The sequence below is a fragment of the Hyalella azteca genome, unplaced genomic scaffold (genome assembly GCF_000764305.2).
Source record: "Hyalella azteca isolate HAZT.00-mixed unplaced genomic scaffold, Hazt_2.0.2 contig4602, whole genome shotgun sequence".
Lineage (NCBI taxonomy): Eukaryota > Metazoa > Arthropoda > Malacostraca > Amphipoda > Hyalellidae > Hyalella > Hyalella azteca.
Window position 1 is genome coordinate 130,609 of NW_025934815.1, and position 21,765 is coordinate 152,373.

At 37.8% G+C, this 21,765-nt stretch overlaps 1 protein-coding gene across 1 annotated transcript; it reads right to left on the minus strand.

Annotated features, from left to right (window-relative positions):
• Nucleotides 1-503: 503 nt before the first annotated feature.
• On the minus strand, nt 504-19,096 carry LOC125177741. The gene is made up of 5 exons (XM_047880071.1): nt 18,980-19,096; nt 15,662-15,860; nt 12,790-12,921; nt 1,399-1,542; nt 504-1,119 (listed from the first exon to the last, which is right to left on the minus strand). Exons 2-5 carry the CDS (start codon nt 15,843-15,845, stop codon nt 908-910), a joined length of 672 nt encoding a protein of 223 aa, XP_047736027.1. The 5' UTR covers nt 15,846-15,860; nt 18,980-19,096; the 3' UTR covers nt 504-907.
• Between the last annotated feature and the right edge of the window lie 2,669 nt (nt 19,097-21,765).

Consider the following 21,765-nt stretch of genomic DNA (forward strand, 5'->3'; position numbering starts at 1 on the left):
GAAGCAATATCAATAAATGCAGAAGCATCGGATTTGAAATTAAAGGAAAAAAATTTATTGACTTCATTTCAAAGGTGGCCTTCGGTGGCTCATCGATGCGCCACCGGTGCCAATGGGTAGTTATTTGCGGAAGAAGAGCTTAACGGGTAGGGAGGCCATCGGCGGTTTTAGGTGTGGGATAGGTGGTGCACGCCACCCTTAATTCACTGTATAAATCATGGTTGCTCCACCTATGGCGTCCGCCGATAGCCATCATAAAAACAAACGTGCTCCACTCTTAATTTTTATTTGGGTAGTAAGTGCGATCAGATAGTGATGTAAAATCTCATTTAATCGAGAAAATTATTCCTGATAATTAATGCTGTAAACTTCTTCAATATTGATTTTGAGAATTTGAAGCATTTAAAGCGAAAATCGAGAATGAATACTTTTTGATAATTGGCGAACTTATTTCGTCGAAGATGCACTCGAATAAAATCGAATGATATTGATAAGTTCTGGTATTCTAATTAGGTGCATTTATTACGTGGAGCAAAACTTCATGTTAAATAGATTCATTTAATAGGTTACAAAACCGTTATCAGATTAAATTATTCCTGATACACATACAATCCTAACACATACAATCACACTGAAGTATACTGCTTTTCATAAACACCCACAAGATTTAACAGTTGAGTAATTGTACTTTCACCGCACCCATGTCATCGAAACGAATAATTTAGAACTTAATACACGGGCATCGACATGGAAGGTACTTAATATGACGAAGAATTTGTTCAATTTATCTGCAAAGGATTGTGAGTGAAACTTTCTTTAGGTGCATTTAATGACGAAAAACAAATATCAGAGGATCAATACACTCATGATGCAGTAGTCGAGCAAATAAACCAAATGCTCATGTTCTTCAAGCTTGAACGTTGACGAAGACACCCTGGCACGTGCATGTTGCAGTGTGGTCAGAATAGGTGTCATCAAATCCTCCATACCAAATCACGAAGATATTTGTGTATTCGTTTTCCACAGGCGGGCTCGTCATCGTCAGGTCGAGCTCGCTGCCGTCAGACCAACGGAAGACACCGTCGTCTCCTTTGTTTAGGCCAACCCATATGTTTGGATCTGGTTAAAAAAAATAAATATACATAGCGGATTGAAAAAAGTCTGGGTAATGTTATATTATCGTCAAGAAAACGATTGAGTAGATAATGGAACACAAGCTCGATTCTGTAACATGATTAAAATTGTTGTAGCTACTAAATTACACATTCCGATCTAAAATGACAATCTAAATAAAAGTATGGCTTTGGTGTATTAAACACGTTAAATTTTATACCGCGATTGGTGTTGGTAATACAGAGCAAAATCAGTTACAATCAGTAATTAAAAGAAAATTCTCACCGCTCTTCAGATAATCGAAAGTTGCTCGAGTTTTGGCGGCGGGGATCCGCATGCCAGGATGAGAGCACCGAGCCACGCAAGCGGTGTACGTCAGGGGAAGTGCCTTGTTGTAGAACACGCCGTCAGGTTGCTGCTCAAACTGTTCTGTGACCGAGATAAAATTTTGGATGAAGTAAGGAATCACTTGTTTGCTATTTTTGTCACAGAATATTTTTTGTTACAGAATTCTGTAACTGTAACTATGAAGGCTGTAAGCATTTTCAAAGCGAAAGCTCCAGAATTTACTTATCCTTTGGTATTAATTTGAATCAGGAAGCTCATTCTCAGTTGTGTTTATAAAACCGTGAATGTTTCAAACAAATGAGTTTCCCAGATAAATATCCGTGTGGAAATAATGTTAGTTATAAAGTAGTTATAGAATATAGATTAATAGAACATGCAGGAAAAAGAAGTAAATAAATAAAATAAAAAAGTGACCCATCTCTAGGCACCCCTTCACCTGAGTACTGGTAAGTAGCTCCGCTGGACTCCGAAGTCTGCCCGAGCTTGTCGCTGATCGAGAGCGCACGCGCCGCTGGCGTTGTAGGAGTGCGCGATGCAGCGGCTGTCCACGAAGCACCGCCCGCGACACGCACCTAATGGACGAGGTTACGAAAATGGTAATGGATTTGGGGCACGACCCAATTGCTGTGGCATTTTTGCACTGGTATGAATTGGTGCTAATATTGTGACGGATGAATTCTGCGATCAATATGTGATTTGGGCTCATGTCTCAATCTCAGGACAGTCAATAGTCGGTGATTTATGCTTTATACATTACAGATTTTTATCATTATTAACATACTTTAAATTTTTAAAAATTAAGTTAGTCTGAAATGCATTAATTGCGAAAAGATTATTTTAATGGAGTGTTTGAGTAGAAGGAGTGTTTGATTCAAGGAGTTTTATTTGAGGAATATTTGATTTAAAGGAGTGTTTGATCTGAAGTGGTATTTGATTTGAAGGAGTGTTTGATTTGATGGAGTCTTTGATTTAAAGTGGTATTTGATTTGAATTGGTTTTCGATGTGAAGTGATGTTTGATGTAAAGGAGTGATTGATTTGAAGTGGTGTTTAATTTGAACGGAGTGTCTTAATTGAAGGAGTTTTCGATTTGAAGGAGTGTTAGATTACAAGAAGTGTACGATTTGAAAGATTGTTAAATTTGGAAGAGTATTAGATATGAAAAGAGTGTTTTATTTGAAGGATTTTTTAATTTGGAGGAGTCTTTTATTTGAAAGTGTTTCATTTGAAGAAGCGTTTTATTTGAAGAGTGTTTGATTTGATGGAGTATTCGACTTCGAAGAGTTTTTGTTTTGAAGGAGTGTTTGATTAGAGTCTGAACTTGCTAGCACGACAAAATTGCATGACGAAATATTCAGCGATGAAAACTCACCAATCTTCTCATGATGGCAAACCCTGTTTCTAACTGTTTGTGTTAGGTCTGTTAGATGGGCTACCGCGAATCAATCGAATTTTCGGTACAGCAATCGTTAGAAATAAAAAAAATTCGGTGAAGCAATCTTCAGAAATATTTCAAGAGTTTTTAGTCTGAAACTTGATTGCAATCTGTTTAATTATGTTGGTAGAATAATCCTTATTTCATTCAGGGGCAATTATTGATTTCCGTTTCCAGTTGTCCATTTGAGCATTAAATGATGCAAGCTGCCTCTAAATGCTGCAGCAGTGATTTTGAACAAAATATTAGCGCGTCTTCACCAGAAATTATGATAATTTTCTAATACATTACTTTTAATGACAGATGATGATTTAGCCTCCTTACATTCAGAAGCTGCCTGAGAGAGGTGGTAAGAAGCGTTCTCGTTGATCTGCACATCTCTGACAACCACTGACGTTTTCTCCATGGTTCGTATCAAATATGCAGCAGGTAGCACGGAGTTAGCAGTTGTTAAAGTCAGCATCGCTGCACTTGAGAGGAAAATTGCTGCGCAGGACATTCTTCCCATTGCTTGCTTTGGACTCTGTTTGGGAAAGTAACATCTTGCTTACATTTACAATTTAACTATCAGCATGAATTGACGTAGCGATAGTTTGTTAACAAAAAATCTACAATTAGTTTACCAATTTAAAACTGATAAACTATTTAGCTTTAGCTTGTCGATAAACTTTAGCTCATAACCAAGCAGATTCGACATTAAATTTAAATGATCTTATAGGGTTAGTCATTAGTCCCGAATTTATAATTTTCAAGCCATTGACGTTGAAAAACATATTGCATGCTTCTTAAAACATGGCCGCCATAAATGTGAGGTGCAAAAAATAAGTTGTGAACACTGGTTCATATTAGTTTGATTTAGTATTTATTTATTTTGACGTATGCAGCCCGACCTTTTACACGTTTATTTACTGCTGAACTGCAGGCATGCCTGAGTTTAGCGCTGCACAGCGCCACCGCCGCGGCTTAATTAATTATGATGGCAGCGAAGCGATAAAGCGCGGGCGTTTTGATTTAGCCTCTAAGCGAAGTAATAACTAACAAATTTGTTCCTTCGAAACTTGGCTAAAGTAATAAAACTCAAATTATTTTATATGAATATTATATCAAATGTTTAGGTCATATTATCTAATGTACGTCATAATCAATTTATCTTGTAACGAAATTTTCTTTTAAAGGCAGAAAAAAGCCCTGGCAAAAAAGGAGTCTCATTATAAATCATGATAGAGAAATCTCTTCCTTCTCGTGACACCTTCATTATATACGGTACCGGCACATCGGTAGGCTCATGAGGCTTTTTCATGAAAAAAGAACATCTTGGTGTTCTGTAGTCTGACATATTTGGTCCCAAAGTCCAAAGACTACAAAACACCAAGTCCAAAGTCTGATATATTTGGTCCCAAAGTCCAAAGACTACAGAACACCAAGTCCAAAGTCCAAATACCTTTCGAGGCCAGTAAGTTTGACCCCAGCCAGCCCCACCACGGTAGCTAGTCCAAACCTTGTAATATACTTTCTTCTGCCATCCACGATTCGTGTTTTACTTCATTTCCAGCACTTCAAAATTGATATGAAATAATGTGGTAATCGTAATAAACGTTTTGAAGTACTTGGACTTACGTGACCTTGCCAAGTGAATGTCGTTCACAGCTTTGAACAACGAGCGGGAGAATCGGAAATTTCAAGGAAGATGCACGCCGTTTACAATTGCTCAGTAACATTTTTTAATTTCTACGTTTTAATATAAAGTGTTTAGCAGCGGTTAACTGGTCCTCGTACAAGATTAAATGACCAATTGGTTCAATTAATTTTAAATTTGCACATGTGATTTTTTCCGAATATTTATTTACAAATCTATCATTTTACACGGTAAATGTTTTTTGTTCTGTGTCGTGAAATAATTTTGAAATTTCTCGATACAATTCAATTATTTTCCAAATGCACTATTATTGAAGTTTTAAAACATTAAGTACACTTCCCGGGAACCTAAGTCACCGATCTGGTGCCGATCGATAGAGGGCCTTGTCATTTTTACGACACTCAAGCTAACCTGTGGAGTAGCACAAGTCTGTTGATTGACTGACAATTCCTTTATAAACGTTCTCCAATTCATTTCTGGCAATACTTACAACACTAAAATACGTTTTTTTCGCGTTATTATTGTTTTTACAAGAAATTTGGTGAGTTTTTCCTAGTGGTAGACATGCACCATGCAAAAGGTTCGCATAATTACTTGATTTTATTAAGTCAAATTTGAATATGTTCAAGATGTATAGATGATGTGAATCAGGGTCGTCGAAACTGAACATTTACTCGATAAAATGACTAGAGGGGAGGCGCAAATCGTGATATGTGCTTATAATTCTGATGTATAGACTATATTGCACGACATATACAAATGCAGCACTGTGGTACTTGATCACTGACCAAAAATATTGCACTCGTATAACTTATGAGCAGTTGAGCACGTATAATGGTTTTATCATCAGATTATGAGGATGATTATGTTAAGTCACTCATTAAATTAATGCTATTATGTGCTCTAAGATAATAGAGATTAAAAAAATCATTCATATTCGTTCAAATATGAGTGATTTTTGCGAACAAGTTTTTATGTGTGTCTAATTTGTACATGCATATATATAGCATAATATATGGGAGCAGAAATAGTAAGGCTTCGTTTTTCTAATAAGTGAGAGTCAGTGCGTCTGTGTTAAAGTGAAAAATACTAATTTCCTATTAATTTTAGCAAACTTACCAACACGATTTCAGTACTGTTGATAAGAAGCAATAATGATGAATTTCATTTCAAAATCCTATTATTAATTATTCTTACCGAGTAGTAGTAGTATGATGGCTTGCCAGCGCTTCAGCTTATTCTTGCCGAATAAGAGTTCTTCAGAACATTTAATTCGTAAAGACTTACCTCACTTTGCGTCTTATATTTCAACGTCGCACCTAACACTAGAGATGAATTATTTTTATTCTTTTATAATTATTATTATTAGATTGCTGACACAAGCATTGTGCTAGGGGTGCTCTCTACTTGACTACTGGCGAAGAATTGGCTTGGAAGCGAACAGTTCATTTCACGGTGCAGTGGTCGGGTACATATATAAAATTTATTAAGTATTGATTTCTCTGACATGCCAGTATTGTCTTCAGTCTCTCTTAGCTCTAATTGAGCTCGTACATCAGAGAATACTGGTCCGGAAGTCATTAGTTGCTTAAATTCACTGTAATGGAGCATTACACTTCGGCCTCCCCCGACGCTGCTCTTCTGAAGAGAAATAATGTAGCATCCATCAAGGAATGTCAATTCGAGTACATCAGTATTTACTGGACTCTCTGTTGATTTATATGAAATGCTCGTCTGAGAAAACACATCACTAAAGGAGAGAAACGTCAAGAATATAAAACTTCTTGGTTATATAATTTATCGCAGCAGAGAAATACGTTTGACGATATTAATTTTTTTTCTGTCCTTAGTATAACCTAATATATTTTCGCGAAATATGAACCTTTTCATCATGTGCGTATCTACAATATAGTTTGCGTGATTCAAGGCTATCCAAAGTTTATCCTGATAGCGTGGTTCAGAGGCATTAAATTTTGTTGATGTACTGTGCTTCAACTGCACTTTTTGCTTTTCTCTTTGGAAAAATGACCCCAATCGTAGCGATTTTGTTGAGGTGTTATTTTCTCACTTACGGCACTCTTTTTAGGTTAATTTGATTCAAATGTAAATTATACTTTTATCAAATCCGAAGAGATATTACTGGTGGAAAATTCATATAATTCAGCAATGGAAAATATTTATTTCGTGATTTTGGGAAAACAATGCTCAATCGTGAAAAGCGTATGTTTTCGTTGCGTTTGCATCGCACTTATAGCCTCAAGGATCATTTTACTACTATATATAAGTAACCATCGCTATATTTCAAGTTTGACAATGACACCCACAATTCGCATTGCAATATAAAATAATTCATACTCTGAAATTTAATGGGACGAGTCAAAATACAAAGCCACTCACAAATGATGGATTTTTAACAGTTCTTTTTAGTTAGGCTCTCATGCTATGAGAAGCTGAGTATAATAACAGTACCCCTTGGTTTAATTTGCCTTCATCATCATCATCATCAACCTTCGACAACTCAGGCTGCCAGAACATTAAACCTTGAAGTTCAGAACATTAAACTGGTGTAATTGATATAGTTGCATCAAAGTTTTTTCCAATCACAATGTCTTCATGGCGAACCAGATTGAACTGGCATTTTACGACCTCTGCTGCGTGCACGATTGGGAGCCATGCACATGCGTCAATCTATGGCGTTAATGTCGTTATGCACAGAATTCAAGAACCTCATTTTTAACAGAATCCTAGGTTGCATGTTCGTACATCGTGAAAAGCGTTTCATATTAAACGGAGTGACAACTCAACTTTGTATTGAGGCCTGAATTTCTAAACCACTATATACGTTGAGATTTTAGTTTATCGCTCCCAGACGAATCTCCCTTTAGTTTACATTCACTGCTGTTGACGCGTTTTACCACGCTGCGGTTATACAGTGACTAGGATGAACAAGTGGAGGTAATTTTCTCTGGGTAAAAACTCTTCGAATTGACTCTGTGTCAATTCGAATTTAGTCTGTAAAATATTGCAAAAAATTGCCATGAAAGAAACAAAATTTAGTAAGGTAAATTATGTATCTGTATCTGTCATTTCGCGACACAGCCTATCCATTCAATGTACACGACTTTGGTCCTGCAAAATGCATTTTAATTTGAGATTTGAACTTGTGATGTTTATCGTATTTTTCGTAGCTGAAAAATTTTCATTTTTCACTAAATTTGTTCGGAATTTTTTCCGGTTTGCGAGCAGTTTACTGAAACGACCTTTTTATCGCAATGCAAGATGATATATTAGCAGAGGCCCAGCTGCTAGTTAAATAAAAACATTTTTGCTTATCTCTCAAAAGCCCAGCGTTCGTTATGAATGGAACTGCGAAAAATCGACCCTTGATGAAGAAATTGGAAGATGCGACGCACGATGGCGATTTATAATTTTTGACGTCTCGCTTGCGTAAACCTTATCCCGTCATATCAAATACATGAAGCTTCCCATTATTATTATTATTTACATTGTTATTATTATTATTTCCCGCTCATCGTTGAGAGTATGAGGTTCGATGTGCGAAGAAGCAGCTGCATTTCGTCGAAGCATGCATCTGGCATTTACCTCTCATCGCCAGGTAATTCAGTTTTTCCCAAAGTTTTGAACAGGACAGCACAGCAGGCAGTTTGGGTTTCTTTTTACAGCGCTACAGTTGCAAAGGTGCAATTTGCAGCTAATTTTATGAATTAACAGTCGTGTGTAGATTAAACCAAGAATATTTTGATTATCTAGTGATGGAATAATCCATATAGTCAAGTTATACTCCAAACTGACAGCAACAGGTTACCGCCGAGTATAGGACATATGACAGTTCTTAACCATAAATCTTGTATCTCCTACATATTTATGCAAACTTTCATAATAATACGATCAAAATGACGAAAAATTTATCATCCAGGAGCGAGTTGAATAATTCAATTTGTGTTTACACACATAATTCAACCGAAATCCATTCGTTCGAAAAGAGCATGTGAAACTTATGAACTAATTTAATTATATAATAATTGAATCATTCATATCAACCAAAATAAAAAGATAAAATAGTAAATTCGTTTGGATAATTAACTACGTACAGAAAAGGGAATGATCGTTATTATTTTATTTCGGTATTTCCGTTTTATACAACCAATCCAGACGCAGTCGGGTGTACGAGGAGAGAGCGAGAAGAATATCCTATTATAAAATAGTTACAATGTTTTCGTAAACTGTGAGAAATACAGCAAATATGATGATTTTGAATTGCCTTATGTGATATTCTTGACGTGCATGCGTAAATTGGAGAAAATCCAATGTTAAGATTGAATTATGCTCATAGGCCCACCGTCGGAATTAAATTTAACTGGGAATGAATTCAAGTTGACATTCTTGGCAGAAATTGGTTCCATCTTGTGTGGTAAATTTCTGTTATATGACAATCGACTATTAAAGGCCAGAGAAACATAATGTTTACAGAACTTAAGTTTGCTTTCTTTCTTCGTTTCTTATCGAGGCTATGTTCCAAAAATATCACTCAGTTTTTTAAATCTAATATAGATGTGACTGGATCTCCACAGGTTGGACGACATTGTTTCCTGCATGTCTTTCCTGCACCAGTCTGTACCCACGTCTCAGACAGATCAATAACTACTATCAATTGGAAAGCTCATAGAATGGCCTGCTCACCAATATATTTTTTACAGGATGCAACTATAGAACTCGTTTTTGTTTTTGAAAACGTTTATTCATGATTACATTAGTAAGTTCGATTACATTAGTGATGGAATCTCATTTGGTCAAGAAAATTATTTCTAATAGATCATGCTGTAAACTTCTTCAATATTGATTTAGAGAATTTGAAGCATTCAAAGGAAAATTCGAGAATGAATACTTTTTGACAAATGGCGAACTTATTTCGTCTCGATGCACTCGAATAAAATTGAATAATAATAATAATAGCGGTTTCAGCGTTTAGTAGGCCGTATAGGCCTGTCGCCGATTCTCAATATCGCACAAAATTCACAGTATTTTGCGGTCTCAAACTCGCAACTCACTGCTACAATTCTGCTGTGCTTAACCGCCCGGCCTCCTCGCCGATTCTGACCAGATACTGGCGCACAGAGCTGGGATCGAACCCGCGCCTCTCTGCTCCAATCCTAGTACTCTGAACTGTAACCACTGGGCCAACCCTGCCCAGTATATTGATAAGTTCTGGTGTTCTAATTTAAGTGCATTTATTGTGTGGAGCAAAACTTCATATTAAATAGATTCATTTACTAGGTCACAAAACCTTTTTCCGATTAAATTATTCTTGATAGATAAATCTAACATATACAATCACACTAAAGTATACTGCTTTTCCTAAACACCCATAAGATTTAACATTTGAGTAATTGTGCCTTCACCGCACCTTTGTCATCGAAATGAATAATTAAGAACTTCACACACTGGCATCGACATATGGAAGGTAGTAAACATGACGAAGATTTTCTTACACCTCTCCGCACAGGATTTAAGGTGGAACTTTCTTTAGGTACATTTCATGATGAAAAACGAATATCAGAGGATCAATACACTCATGATGCAGTAGTCGAGCATATAAACCAAATGCTCATGTTATTCAAGCTTGAACGTTGACGAAGGCACCCTGGCACGTGCATGTTGCAGTGTGGTAAACAGAAGGGGCGTCGTCGAATACTCCACTCCAAATCACGAAGATGTTTGTGTGTTCGTTTTCCACAGGCGGGCTTGTCATTCCATACATCGTCAGGTTAAGCTCGCTGCCGTCAGACCAACGGAAGACACCATCGCCTCCTTTCTTTAGGCCAACCCGTATGTTTGGATCTGTTTTAAAAACAAGAAATAAATATACAGGAATTGGACAAAATAAGGGAAACACCTGAAAATTTGATATCGTAATTTTTGGACATGTTATAAACTATGTAAACGTCACATATTTTTTATTTTTGATTGTTTGTTTTTATTGATAACTGATATTTTATCCTTGCACAGATATTTTTAACAAATTTTTGTTTCTATACCTTACCTGTAACCAGTAAACGGCAAACCTCTCTGACTTTCAAAGGGGACCAAATTGTTGGTGCCCGTATGGCAGGTGCTAGTATGACAGAAACTTCCCGAATGCTTGATGTTTCTAGAGGTACTGTTACAAAAGTAATGACTGCTTTTGAAAGGGAAGGAAAAAGTTCCTCATCAAAGCATAGGCCTGGCCTAAAGTCGAAGTTATCTGAGACAGGCCGTCGGTACCCAAACCGAATTGTGAGGGACAATCGAAAGACAACGGCTGTTGAATTACTGCAGACTTCAATGTAAACCTACAGACCCGTTTACCATAAAGACTGTCCGCCGAGAGCTGAACAGACCAGATTTTATAGAAGAGCTTCAATTAGAAAACCTGTGTATTCAAATACGAATGCTTCAAGGCGTTTAGAGTGGTATAAAAATCTCCAGCAGAATTAGTACCTCGAGCAGTGGTAAAATGTGATTTTCCCTGCCGAATCATCGTTTACCTTATCTCCAACCACCTCTGGGCGAGTTTACATTTTGGAGACAGGCAAATGAGTCATTTAATCCCGACTGCCTCCTCACAACCCTAAGGCATGACGTGGGATCTGTAATGATCTGGGGTGCTATTTCTTGGAAACCCGGTGGACCAATGATTTGTTGATTTTTATCCTTCAGGATAAATCAACAGCAGAGACTATTTAGGAACTTTGGAGGACCAAGTTCATCCTATGATTCAAACACTGTTTTCGGAGGGGAACGCCATCTTTCAAGATGATAATGTCCGGATTCATGCAGCTGGAACTGGTAAAAAATGGCACGAGGAACATGCTAATGAAGTCGAGCATCTCATTGGGCCACTATACAATCACCAGACCTGTCTATTATCGAGCACTCATGGTTGACTTTAGAGATGCAAGTCAGAAGTAGATTCCCGCCGCTATCGTCTTTAAAAAAGCTGGAGGGAGTTTGACTGAATAATGAATGGGCTAAAATTCCTTGGAAACGATTCACAATTTGTATGAATCAATATACCTCGGAGAATTGTGTCAGTAATTGCATCAAAAGGTGGACCTACACCATACTAAAATATATTTTGTTGATTTCTCAGGTGTTTCCTTTATTTTGTCTAATTAACCCCTGTGCTAACCTGTAGCTTATGAACTGAAAAAGTCTGGGGAAAGTTACATTATCGACAAGAAAATAATTGAGTAGATATTGGAACACGAGCTTGATTCTGTAACATGATAAAAAATTGTTGTTCCTACCAATTCACACATTCCGATCAAAAATAACAATTAAAATAAAAGTTTGTCTTTAGCTTATTATTACGTTAAATTTTATACCGTGGTTTGTGTTGGTAATATAGAAAAAAATCAGTTCCAATCAGTAATTGACTGAAAATTCTCACCGCTCTTCAGATAATTGAAAGTTGCTCGAGTTTTGGCGGCGGGGATCTGCATGCCAGGATGAGAGCACCGAGCCACGCAAGCGGTGTACGTCAGGGGAAGTGCCTTGTTGTAGAACGCGCCGTCAGGTTGCTGCTCAAAATGTTCTGTGACCGAGATAAAATTTTGGATGAAGTACTTATCCTTGGACTTATCCTTGGTATTAATTTGGATCAGGAAGCTCATTCCCAGTCGAGTTTTACGTTCCATTAGCGGCCGCCCCAGGTTACATACAGTCGGCTTATAGGGGCTCAGGCGCCTATATATGGGCCACCTAACTGCATTCAGCGGCTATTCACGAGCCGATTAAGGGAGTCGATTACCCGATAGGCCGAATAGGCATTGCCTTCGATTGCCCGATAGGCCGAATAGGCATTTTTAAACGCATCTTTCAGATTCGGCCATGTCTGTCCCGAACGTATCAATTACCAAATACGCGCGCCTGCAGTCGCCCACGGCTGTCAAGGAATAAACCGGATCCTAATCAGGTGCTTATTTCCCTCGTACAACCAGAACCCAAAGTGGACATAGAACCGCTAATTAATTACGTGCTAGGCGAGCTTAAGGCGTCCTTGAGCCAGCGGCTGACAGGAATCAAAACTTTAATAGTTCCCAGTTATTTTTTTAAAATATATGTTTCTAACTAATGAGTTTCACAGGTAAATATCCGTGTGGAAATAATATTAGTTATAATAAAGTACTTATAAATTACTCGAACATGCTGGAAAAAAAGTAAATAATTAACTGACCTACCTCTAGGCATCCCTTTACCTGAGTAATGGTATGTAGCTCCGCTGGACTCCGAAGTCTGCCCGAGCTTGTCGCTGAGAGCGCACGCGCCGCTGGCGTTGTAGGAGTGCGCGATGCAGCGGCTGTCGACGAAGCACCTCCCGCGACACGCACCTGAGGGACGAGATTTCGAAAATGTTAATGGATTTGGGGTAAGACACGATTGCTATGGCATCTATGCACTGGTATGAGTTGGTGCTAATATTGTGTCGGATGAATTCATTGATAAATATGTGATTTGGACTCGTGTCATACTCAAGACAATCAATAGCCGGTGATTTATGCTTCATACATTACAGATTTTTATCCTTATTAACAAGCTCTACCTTTTTAAAAAAGTTATTCTTAAATGAATTAAGTGTGAAAAATTATTATTCTATGAAGTATTTGATTTGAATTGGTGCTTGATTTGCAGAAGTGTTTGATTTGGAGGAGTGTATGACTTGAAGGAGTGTGTGATTGTAGAGGTGTTTGATTTGAAGGAGTGTTTGACTTGAAGTGATGTTTGATTTGAAGGAGTGTTTGATTTGGAGGAATGTGTATTTCAAAGAAGTATTTGATTTGAAGGAGAGCCTGATTAGAGATTTAGATTTAAAGAGTGTTTGATTTGAAGGAGATTTTGATTTGAGGGAGTGTTTTATCTGAAGGAGTGTTTGATATGGAGTGTTTGATTTGATGGAGTGTTCGATTTGAAGGAGAGCCTGAATATAGATTTAATTTATTGAGTGTTTGAATGTATGTTGATATAAAATACTGTTTGATTTGAAGGCGTTTTTGATTTGAAGTTATGTTTTATTTAAAGTGTATTTGATTTAAAGAAGCTTTTAGTTCGGAAGAGTGTTTGATTTGAAGCAGTGTTTGATTATGGATTTAATGGAGTGTTTGAATGTATGCTGATTTAGAAGAGTGTTAGATTTGAAGGAGTGTTTGATTTGAAGGAGTGTTCGATATGAAGAAGTGTTTGATTTGAGGGAGTGTTTGATTTGAGGGAGTGTGTGATTTGAAGGAGTGTTTGATTTGAAGGAGTGTTTGATTTGAAGGAGTGATTGATTTGAAGGAGTGATTGATTTGAAAGAGTGTTCGATACGAAGAAGTATTTGATTTGAAGGAGTGTTTGATTTCAAGGAGTGTGTGATTTGAAGGAGTGTTTGATTTGAAGGAGTGTTTGATTTGAAGGAGTTTTATTTTAATTTTGCCTCCATGTGTTCGTGAGTAAAATTTGCTCAATTATATTTCATAAAGGCCGATTGTAAATTAAAATCGGTCCTATGTCAATCCCCTAAAGCGTCTTTTGAAGCAGTTTTTAACGAACCTCGAACTATTTTATTATTTAGCATTTCTTGCACCCAAATACCAATTGAAGAGAAAGTTTGCGTGATGATGATGATGTTAGATGTTTTAAATGTAGCGTTAACTAGACTCACCTTTTAATGGCCTCGATCTTTTAATATTATAGCGGGAAAAAAAATCTCCCATATATTTGGAAGCCAGGCGTTTGATGACTCAGTGATTCTTCAAAATATGTAATTGATCATGTTAGAATTGGCACCATAATTATGTTAATTATAGAATTATAATTCTCGCATCCTGCTGTAGGAATAGTTGGGATATTTTTCAGTTTTAATTTGAAATAATTCTATTTCATATCTAGGCTTCTCTCAAGCCATTTTAGTAGGGATTTCCCTATACTGAAATGAAAAATAGCAGATTTATCGACATTTGTAAAGATGTCCCGAAACTTGGATTGAAGCTCGTGCGCCATTTGGTTTGCTGTCTAGCGCGGTTGACACTTAGCACCCGTTACGAGGACTTCTGCTCTCCTCAGTGAAATCATGTGACCTGTTCATTATTGTGTCCTACATTAATATGGTCTCTGCCAGCAATATTTGTTAAAAAGCACGTGATCAGTAATTCTGCGAGTATCAGTGAAAGCAGAAATGGAGAAGAACCTGCGAATTTATTAAATCAGTGCAGTGATACAGCGTGGTAAGTGCCTTCAGCCATGAAAAAGATAGTCGTGGCGGGAATGTTCGATCCCACCTGATGCCTATAACTTATTGCTGATATAATTCATGTTCTATATGACTAAAGAACAGATGAAATAATGAATTGTTGCACAATTGGTCTAGTTATAGAAAAATTAGGCAAATGGTAACTTCAGATGGATGTGATCGAAGGCTTTTAAAGATGTGTGTAAAAGTTTAGCTGTATATTTTTGTCACCATGACGTATATGTTCGTCACCGTGACGTTTGTCCATTGGCTTGGAAGCAGCTTAACCTTTCACTAAGCAGTACACCAATGTCGACATTGCGCATAATATAATCCTTAAGCGGCAGGATTAAAGTCACTATATAGGTCAGAGTCTAAAGCAGCGAGCATGACACTGTATGTACAATAACAGGAACTATCAAATAATCACCAAGTCTTGAGCCTTGTGAACTCACAGTTCTAACGCTGCTTCGTTCAGTGACGAAAAATTCGGCGATGATTTCGTCACCAATCTTCAATTCTGCGCCCTGAACTGTTTGTGTTAGATCTGTTAGATGTGCTACCATCAAATCACTCGAATTCTCATCCGACTAAGATCGGTACAGCAATCGTCAGAAAATTTCACGAGTTTTTAGTCTGGAACTTCAATGCTATCTGTATAATTATGTTGGTATAATTATAGCCATTTCATTCACTGGCAAAACCGATCTCCATTTCCTGTTGACCATTTGAGCAGTAAATGATGCAAGCTGTCTCCAAATGCTTCGACAATCTTAGACAAAATATTAGCGTTTCCTTACCTGAAATTATGATATTTTTTTTATAAATTTTTATGATGATTGAGAAAGACTTTGCCTCCTTACATTCGGAAGCTGCCTGAGAGAGGTGGTAAGAAGCGTTCTCGTTGATCTGCACATCTCTGACAACCACAGACGTTTTCTCCATGGTTCGTATCAAATATGCAGCTGGTAGCACGGAGTTAGCAGTTATTACAGTCAGCATCGCTGCACTTGAGAGAAAAATTGCTGCCCAGGACATTCTTCCCATTGCTTGCTCTGGACTCTGCATGAGAAAGTAACATCTTGCTTACTTGGAAAGTTGGAAATTTGGACACTGCTTCCAAATTTTTTAAAATTTAAATATCAGCATGAAATGACGTAGCGCGATAGTTGTTAACGAAAAATCTATAATTAGTTTAATAATTTAAAAGTAATGAACTAATACAATTACTTCATTACTAGTGAGACTCATCAATAAATTTAATTGATCTTAGCGTGAGTCATGAGTCTTGAACTTAACATTTTTAAGCAATCGACGTTAAAAACATATTGCATGCTTCTTGAAATATGGCCACTATAAATGTGAGGTGAATAAAAAAAAATTGTGGACACTGGTTCCATATTAGTTAAGCGAAGCCATCTATATAATTACTAAGAAATTTGTTCCTTCGAAACTTGGCCAATTTAAAAAACTCAAATTGTTCAATATGAATAGTATATATCAATTATTTTAGGTCATATTATCTAATGTACGTCATAATGAATCAATTTATCTTGCAACGAAATTTTTGTTTAGAGGCAGAAAAAAGCCCTGGCAAAAAAAGGAGTCTCATTATAAACTATGATACAAAAATCTCTTCCTTCTCGTGAGACCTTCATTATATATGGTACCGGCACATCGGTTGGCTACTGAGGCTTTCTCATGATCCGATCAAGTCATTTGGTGTTTAAATTGGAACTTTGAACGAAAACTGAAGGTAATCATTAATGAAAAAATCTGTGCAAGATTTTGCTCATGTGGTTTAGAGAACATTTTGGTGTTATATGGTCCTCAAGTCTATGCAGAACCTTTCGAGCCCATTAAGTTCGACCCCAGCCCCTCCATGATGCTAGTCCAAATCATGGAATTTATTTTTCTCGATTCGTGTATTTGCTTCATTTCCAGCTCTTCAAAATTGATATAAAATAATGTTGAAATAATAATAAACGTGTTGTACAGAGGTGGGCAGTAGCGCATTATATGTAGCGGTAGCGGTAGCGGCGCTACATTTGAGCAATAATTTGTAACGGTAGCGGCAGCGCCCGCTACATATTTAAGTAGCGATACGAGGTTTTGCCGCCACAGCGCTACCGCTACATTTATAGATAAAGCCTTTAGATTTTACTTTATAGTATTAAATATTATTTAAAAACCAGCATGATACATAATATAAATTACAGAATAAAACTTTACCAAAGATTTCGGTGTAATGTTGTCAACCTCAGCCTGTTACTAGTATCGACATGTTAGTTGTTACTTGTTGAGTTGTTACCAGTTACCACTTACAGGTATTTTTTCATGTTTGCTTACAGTTATTTTTATGTTTCACCTTCCCTACATGGAAGTCTACTTTAATCTACCAATCTCAAAAATAATCCACATATATATACAAATAAAAGACTGATTTTTTATATGTATATGTGTATAATTTTTGAGATTGGTAGATCAAAGTAGACATCCATGAAGGGAAGGTAAAACATAAAAATAACTGTAACTTTTATTTACTGTATCTAACCCGTACTAGTTCGGTTAGGTTAATTGCAATAATGTTGCATTGATATGTTTGGAAAATGTTTTATTATCATTAAATGTTTATGAGTAAATCCCAATAGCAGAACAATAAATATTTAGAGATTTCCAATAATTTAGGCCATTGTAGCGGCTAATGTAGCGGCACTACATTTTACTGTAGCGGTAGCGCTCACTACAATCTAGTGGGTGTAGCGGTAGCGGTAGCGCCCGCTACATTTAGAGCATGTAGCGGTAGCGGTAGCGCCCGCTACATTTAGAGCATGTAGCGGTAGCGGTAGCGCCCGCTACATTTAGAGCATGTAGCGGTAGCGGTAGCGCCGCTACATTTCAAAGTAGCGCTGCCCAGATCTGCGTGTTGAAGTACTTGGACATCTGACGTGGCCAAGTGAACGTCGTTCACGGCTTTGAACGAACGGGAGAATTGAAGTTTCAAGGAAGGTGCACGTCGTTTACAATTGCGCAGCAACATTTTTTAATTTCTGCATTTTAATATAAAGTGTTTATCGCCGGATAACTGGTCTTCGTTTGAGAATAAATGTGCAGTTGGTTAAAATAAATTAAAATTCGCTCATGACGAGGTGAATTTCTTAAATATATTTATTAACCAATGTTATTTTACATGTTGCATGTATGTTTTTTCTTCTGTGCCGTGAAATGATTTTGAAATTTCTTGATACAAATTAACTATTTGCCAGATGTACTATATGTTTGATGTTTTACATTAATTACGCTACTTAGGTACCTAACTCGCCTATGTGTTGCTGATCGATAGAGGGCCTTGTCATTTTTACGACACTCAAGCTAACCTGTGTAGTACATAGCTCAAGTCTGTTGATTGGCTGACAATTCCTTTATAAACGTTTTCCAAAATTTCTGGCAATACTTGCAACATTAAAATTCGTTTTTTTTTGCGTAATCATTGTTGTTACAGTAAATTTTCCCTAGTGATAGACACCGTGCAAAAGCTCACACTATTACATGATTTTAAACGGTGAAATTTTATTATGTTCAAGGTGTATACAAGATGTGAATTAGTGCCATTGAAACTGATCAATTACCAATTACTCGAAAACTTGACTGGTAAGAAGGCGCAAATCGTCATATGTACTTCTAATCCTGATGTATCAATTAATCGATTAATAATTTACTCTTCAACCGCTTGTCCACTGACAGACAAATGTTGCATTCGTATAACTTAGGAGCACGAATAATGATTTATTCGTCAAATTATGCGGATAAATATGTTCAGTCATTAAATTTATGCTATAATGTACAGTTAATTAGGTAATATAGGAGTATTCTTTCATAGATGAATGATTTTTGCGAATAAGTTTTTTACGCTTGTCTAACTTGCGCATGCAAATATAGCATAATAATTTAAGGGAGCTAAAATCGTGCGTTTTTCTCACAAATGAGATGGACGTATTAAAATCAGTGAGCCTGTATTAAGGGAACAATATACTGATAATTGGTTAATATTAACCAACTTAATTACTAACCCGATTTCAGTAAAATAGCAAGCAATAATTATAAAATTCTTTCGAAACCCTATTATTCATTATTCATGCGGAACGACAGTTTTTCAGAACATTTAATTCGTAAAGACTCACCTCACTATTGCGTCTGATATTTAAACGCCACACCTAACACTAGATATTAAATATTTTTATTTGTTTATAAATATTGTTATTAGATGACTGACACAACATAGTGCTAGGGGTGCTCTCTACTTGACTTCTGGCGAAGAATTGGCTTGGAAGCGAGCAGTTTCATGGTGCAGTGATCTGGTACAGATATAAAATTCAGTAGGAATTGATTTCGCTGACATGCCTGTATTTGCGTTTAATATGTCGCTCATAGCCCTATTTTAGCTCATATATCAGACAATACTGGCCCGGAAATCACACTTTGTCTAAATTAGCTGTAATGGCGCATTGCTCATTGGCCTTCCCTGACGCTGCTCTTCTGAAGAAAAATAATCTAGCATCCATCAAGACACGCAAATTCGAGCACATCAGTTATTTATTGGACACTCTGTTGATTTATGTGAAAAAGGCGACAGAGAAAACACAGCACATGAGGAGAGAAACGTCAGGAATATAAACTCAAAATAGGTTATATGATTTATCGCAGCAGAGAAACACGTTTGATAATTTTATTAATTACGTTTTAATTATTTTTACTGCTCTTAGCATAACATAATATATTTTTTGCATAATATGAACCTTTTCAACATATGAGTTTCTAATAGATTACGTGATTCAAGGAGGAAAACATCCGTGCACCACCAAATTTTGGCATCAATCAGCCATGAAAGGAACGCCTAGCATATTTCCAGGTGACCACCAATCAGTCGCGGATTAAGCCATCCGTCAGTGAGCAGCCCCTGACATCGATCATCTTGCTTTAAATATGAGGGGCTTTACGCCTCCATATTCTGAAGCGAATAGCCCAGAGTGTAATGATCCACCATCACTGAACTTTGTTATTGTTATTGCGGTGCCGCTAGGAAAGAGTGGAAGAGAAAAAAGGGTAGCGCAGAGTAGCCAGAAAGAGGAAGGAGAAATTGTAAAGACAGTAGGAGATGAATGTGTGGTTGGGGAGGTTTGGGGTTGGGGAAGGGGTTGGGAATGATCCCTTCCCTCAAGAATGTAGCCTATAACACTTTTTGACTGCAACATTATTAGCCGCAAGCCACCAGACAGATCACATACATTGAATTAGGTCAATCAGCTCTCAGGAAAGTAGCCTGACGTAGAATGGCCAAGCATCGTCGACCAATACGCGAAAAAATTTTACACCACCCGGATGGAGCACGCCGGAGCCGTCCGTATATGTCCCGTGTGCCGAATCAGCCTACGGTCGAACGGCAACGCATCGTACGACGATAAATTTTGGAACAGAACTATGCTATCTGGAACCTTACCCCAGATGCTGTGAGCTAAAAGTTACGTAATTTAGCGAAGCTGCGGAAGTCACTCGTCGAAGGACGATAGATTTTTATAGATAGCACGGCAGGATGCATGTAATTCCACAAGCGAGCTGGGCTGGTTGGTCACAGTCCGTTGTCCGCTAGTTACAGTTCGAGCTAAAGTCAGGGTATGAAGTGATGATTCGATGCAACGTTTAGTGGTGGATAACCAATACTCTCTGGGTTATTCGTTTCAGAATATGGAGGCGTAGAGCTCCCAATATTTGAAGCAAGATGATGTCATGGGCTGGTTACTGACGGCAGGGTTAATCCGCGGCTGATTGATGGTCACCCGGAAATATGTTAGGCGTTTCTTTCAGCGCTGATTGGTGCACAAATTTGGTGATGGTGCACGGCTGCGTTCCTCACATGAATCCGGCAGTGCACCATCAGACGGTCACTTTTAGCTCACAGCATCTGGGACTAGGTTTTAGATAGCATAGTTCTGTACCAAAAGTTATCGTCCTACGACGATATATATGCTGTTCGACCGTAGGCTGATGGGACACACGGGACAGATACGGACAGGCTGGTGGCGATCATAATAATCACTGCAAGGCTCCGGCGCGAATCGTCCGAGTGGTTTAAAAATTTTTCGCGTATTGGCAGACGATGCTGGAACATAATAATGTTAATAATAATAATAATAATAATAATAATAGCGGTTTCAGCGTTTATTAGGCCGTAGGCCTGTCGCTGATTCTTAACATCGCAGAAAATCCACAGCTTGGTTGCGGTCTCGAACTCGCATCTCACTCACTGCTATAATTCTGCTGTGCTTAACCGCCCGGCCTCCTTGCCGATTCTGACCAGAAACTGACGCACAGAGCTGGGATCGAACCCGCGCCTCTCTGCGCCAATCTTGGTACTATGAACCTTACCTACTGCTACTGGGCCATACTACTTAATTTATGTCACTACAGACATATGTACTACATCAGGCTACTTTCCTGTGGGTTGATTGATCTAATGCAAAGGATTTGATCTGTCAGTTGGCTCGCGGCAGATAATGTTACAGTCAAGAAGTATTATAGGCTACGTTCTTGAAGGGAAGCATCAGCCGTGGATTAAACCTGCCGTCTTTATAACTAGCCATGACTTGATTTTGCTTTAAATATCGTGAGCGTTACGCCACAATATTCTGAAGCAAATAGCCCAGATGATAATGATGATCGTCCACCACTGAACGTTGCATCAAAACATAAAATTCCCTAAATCAAAACAAAATTCCCTGACTATGGTTCTAACTGTAACCAGCGGACAACGGACTGCCACCAATCAGCCTGGTTCGTCAGGGGAACTGCATGTAACATGCCTTGCGCCACCAGACCGCGGACCGAATAAGACAAGCGAGGCATCGTGACTTTACGTTACTTTTCGCTCACATCTTCAGAGGTTAGGTTTCAGATAGCATAGTTCTGTTCC

Bases quoted from the DNA above. Each gene is read 5' to 3' on its own strand.
- LOC125177741 (XM_047880071.1), bottom strand. From the start codon at position 15,845: ATGGGAAGAATGTCCTGGGCAGCAATTTTTCTCTCAAGTGCAGCGATG. The intron at 12,922-15,661 runs GTAAGGAGGCAA...CTCGTCCCTCAG, and splicing joins CTCTCAGGCAGCTTCCGAAT to GTGCGTGTCGCGGGAGGTGC. The intron at 1,120-1,398 runs GTGAGAATTTTC...TTTTTTAACCAG, and splicing joins TTTCGATTATCTGAAGAGCG to ATCCAAACATATGGGTTGGC.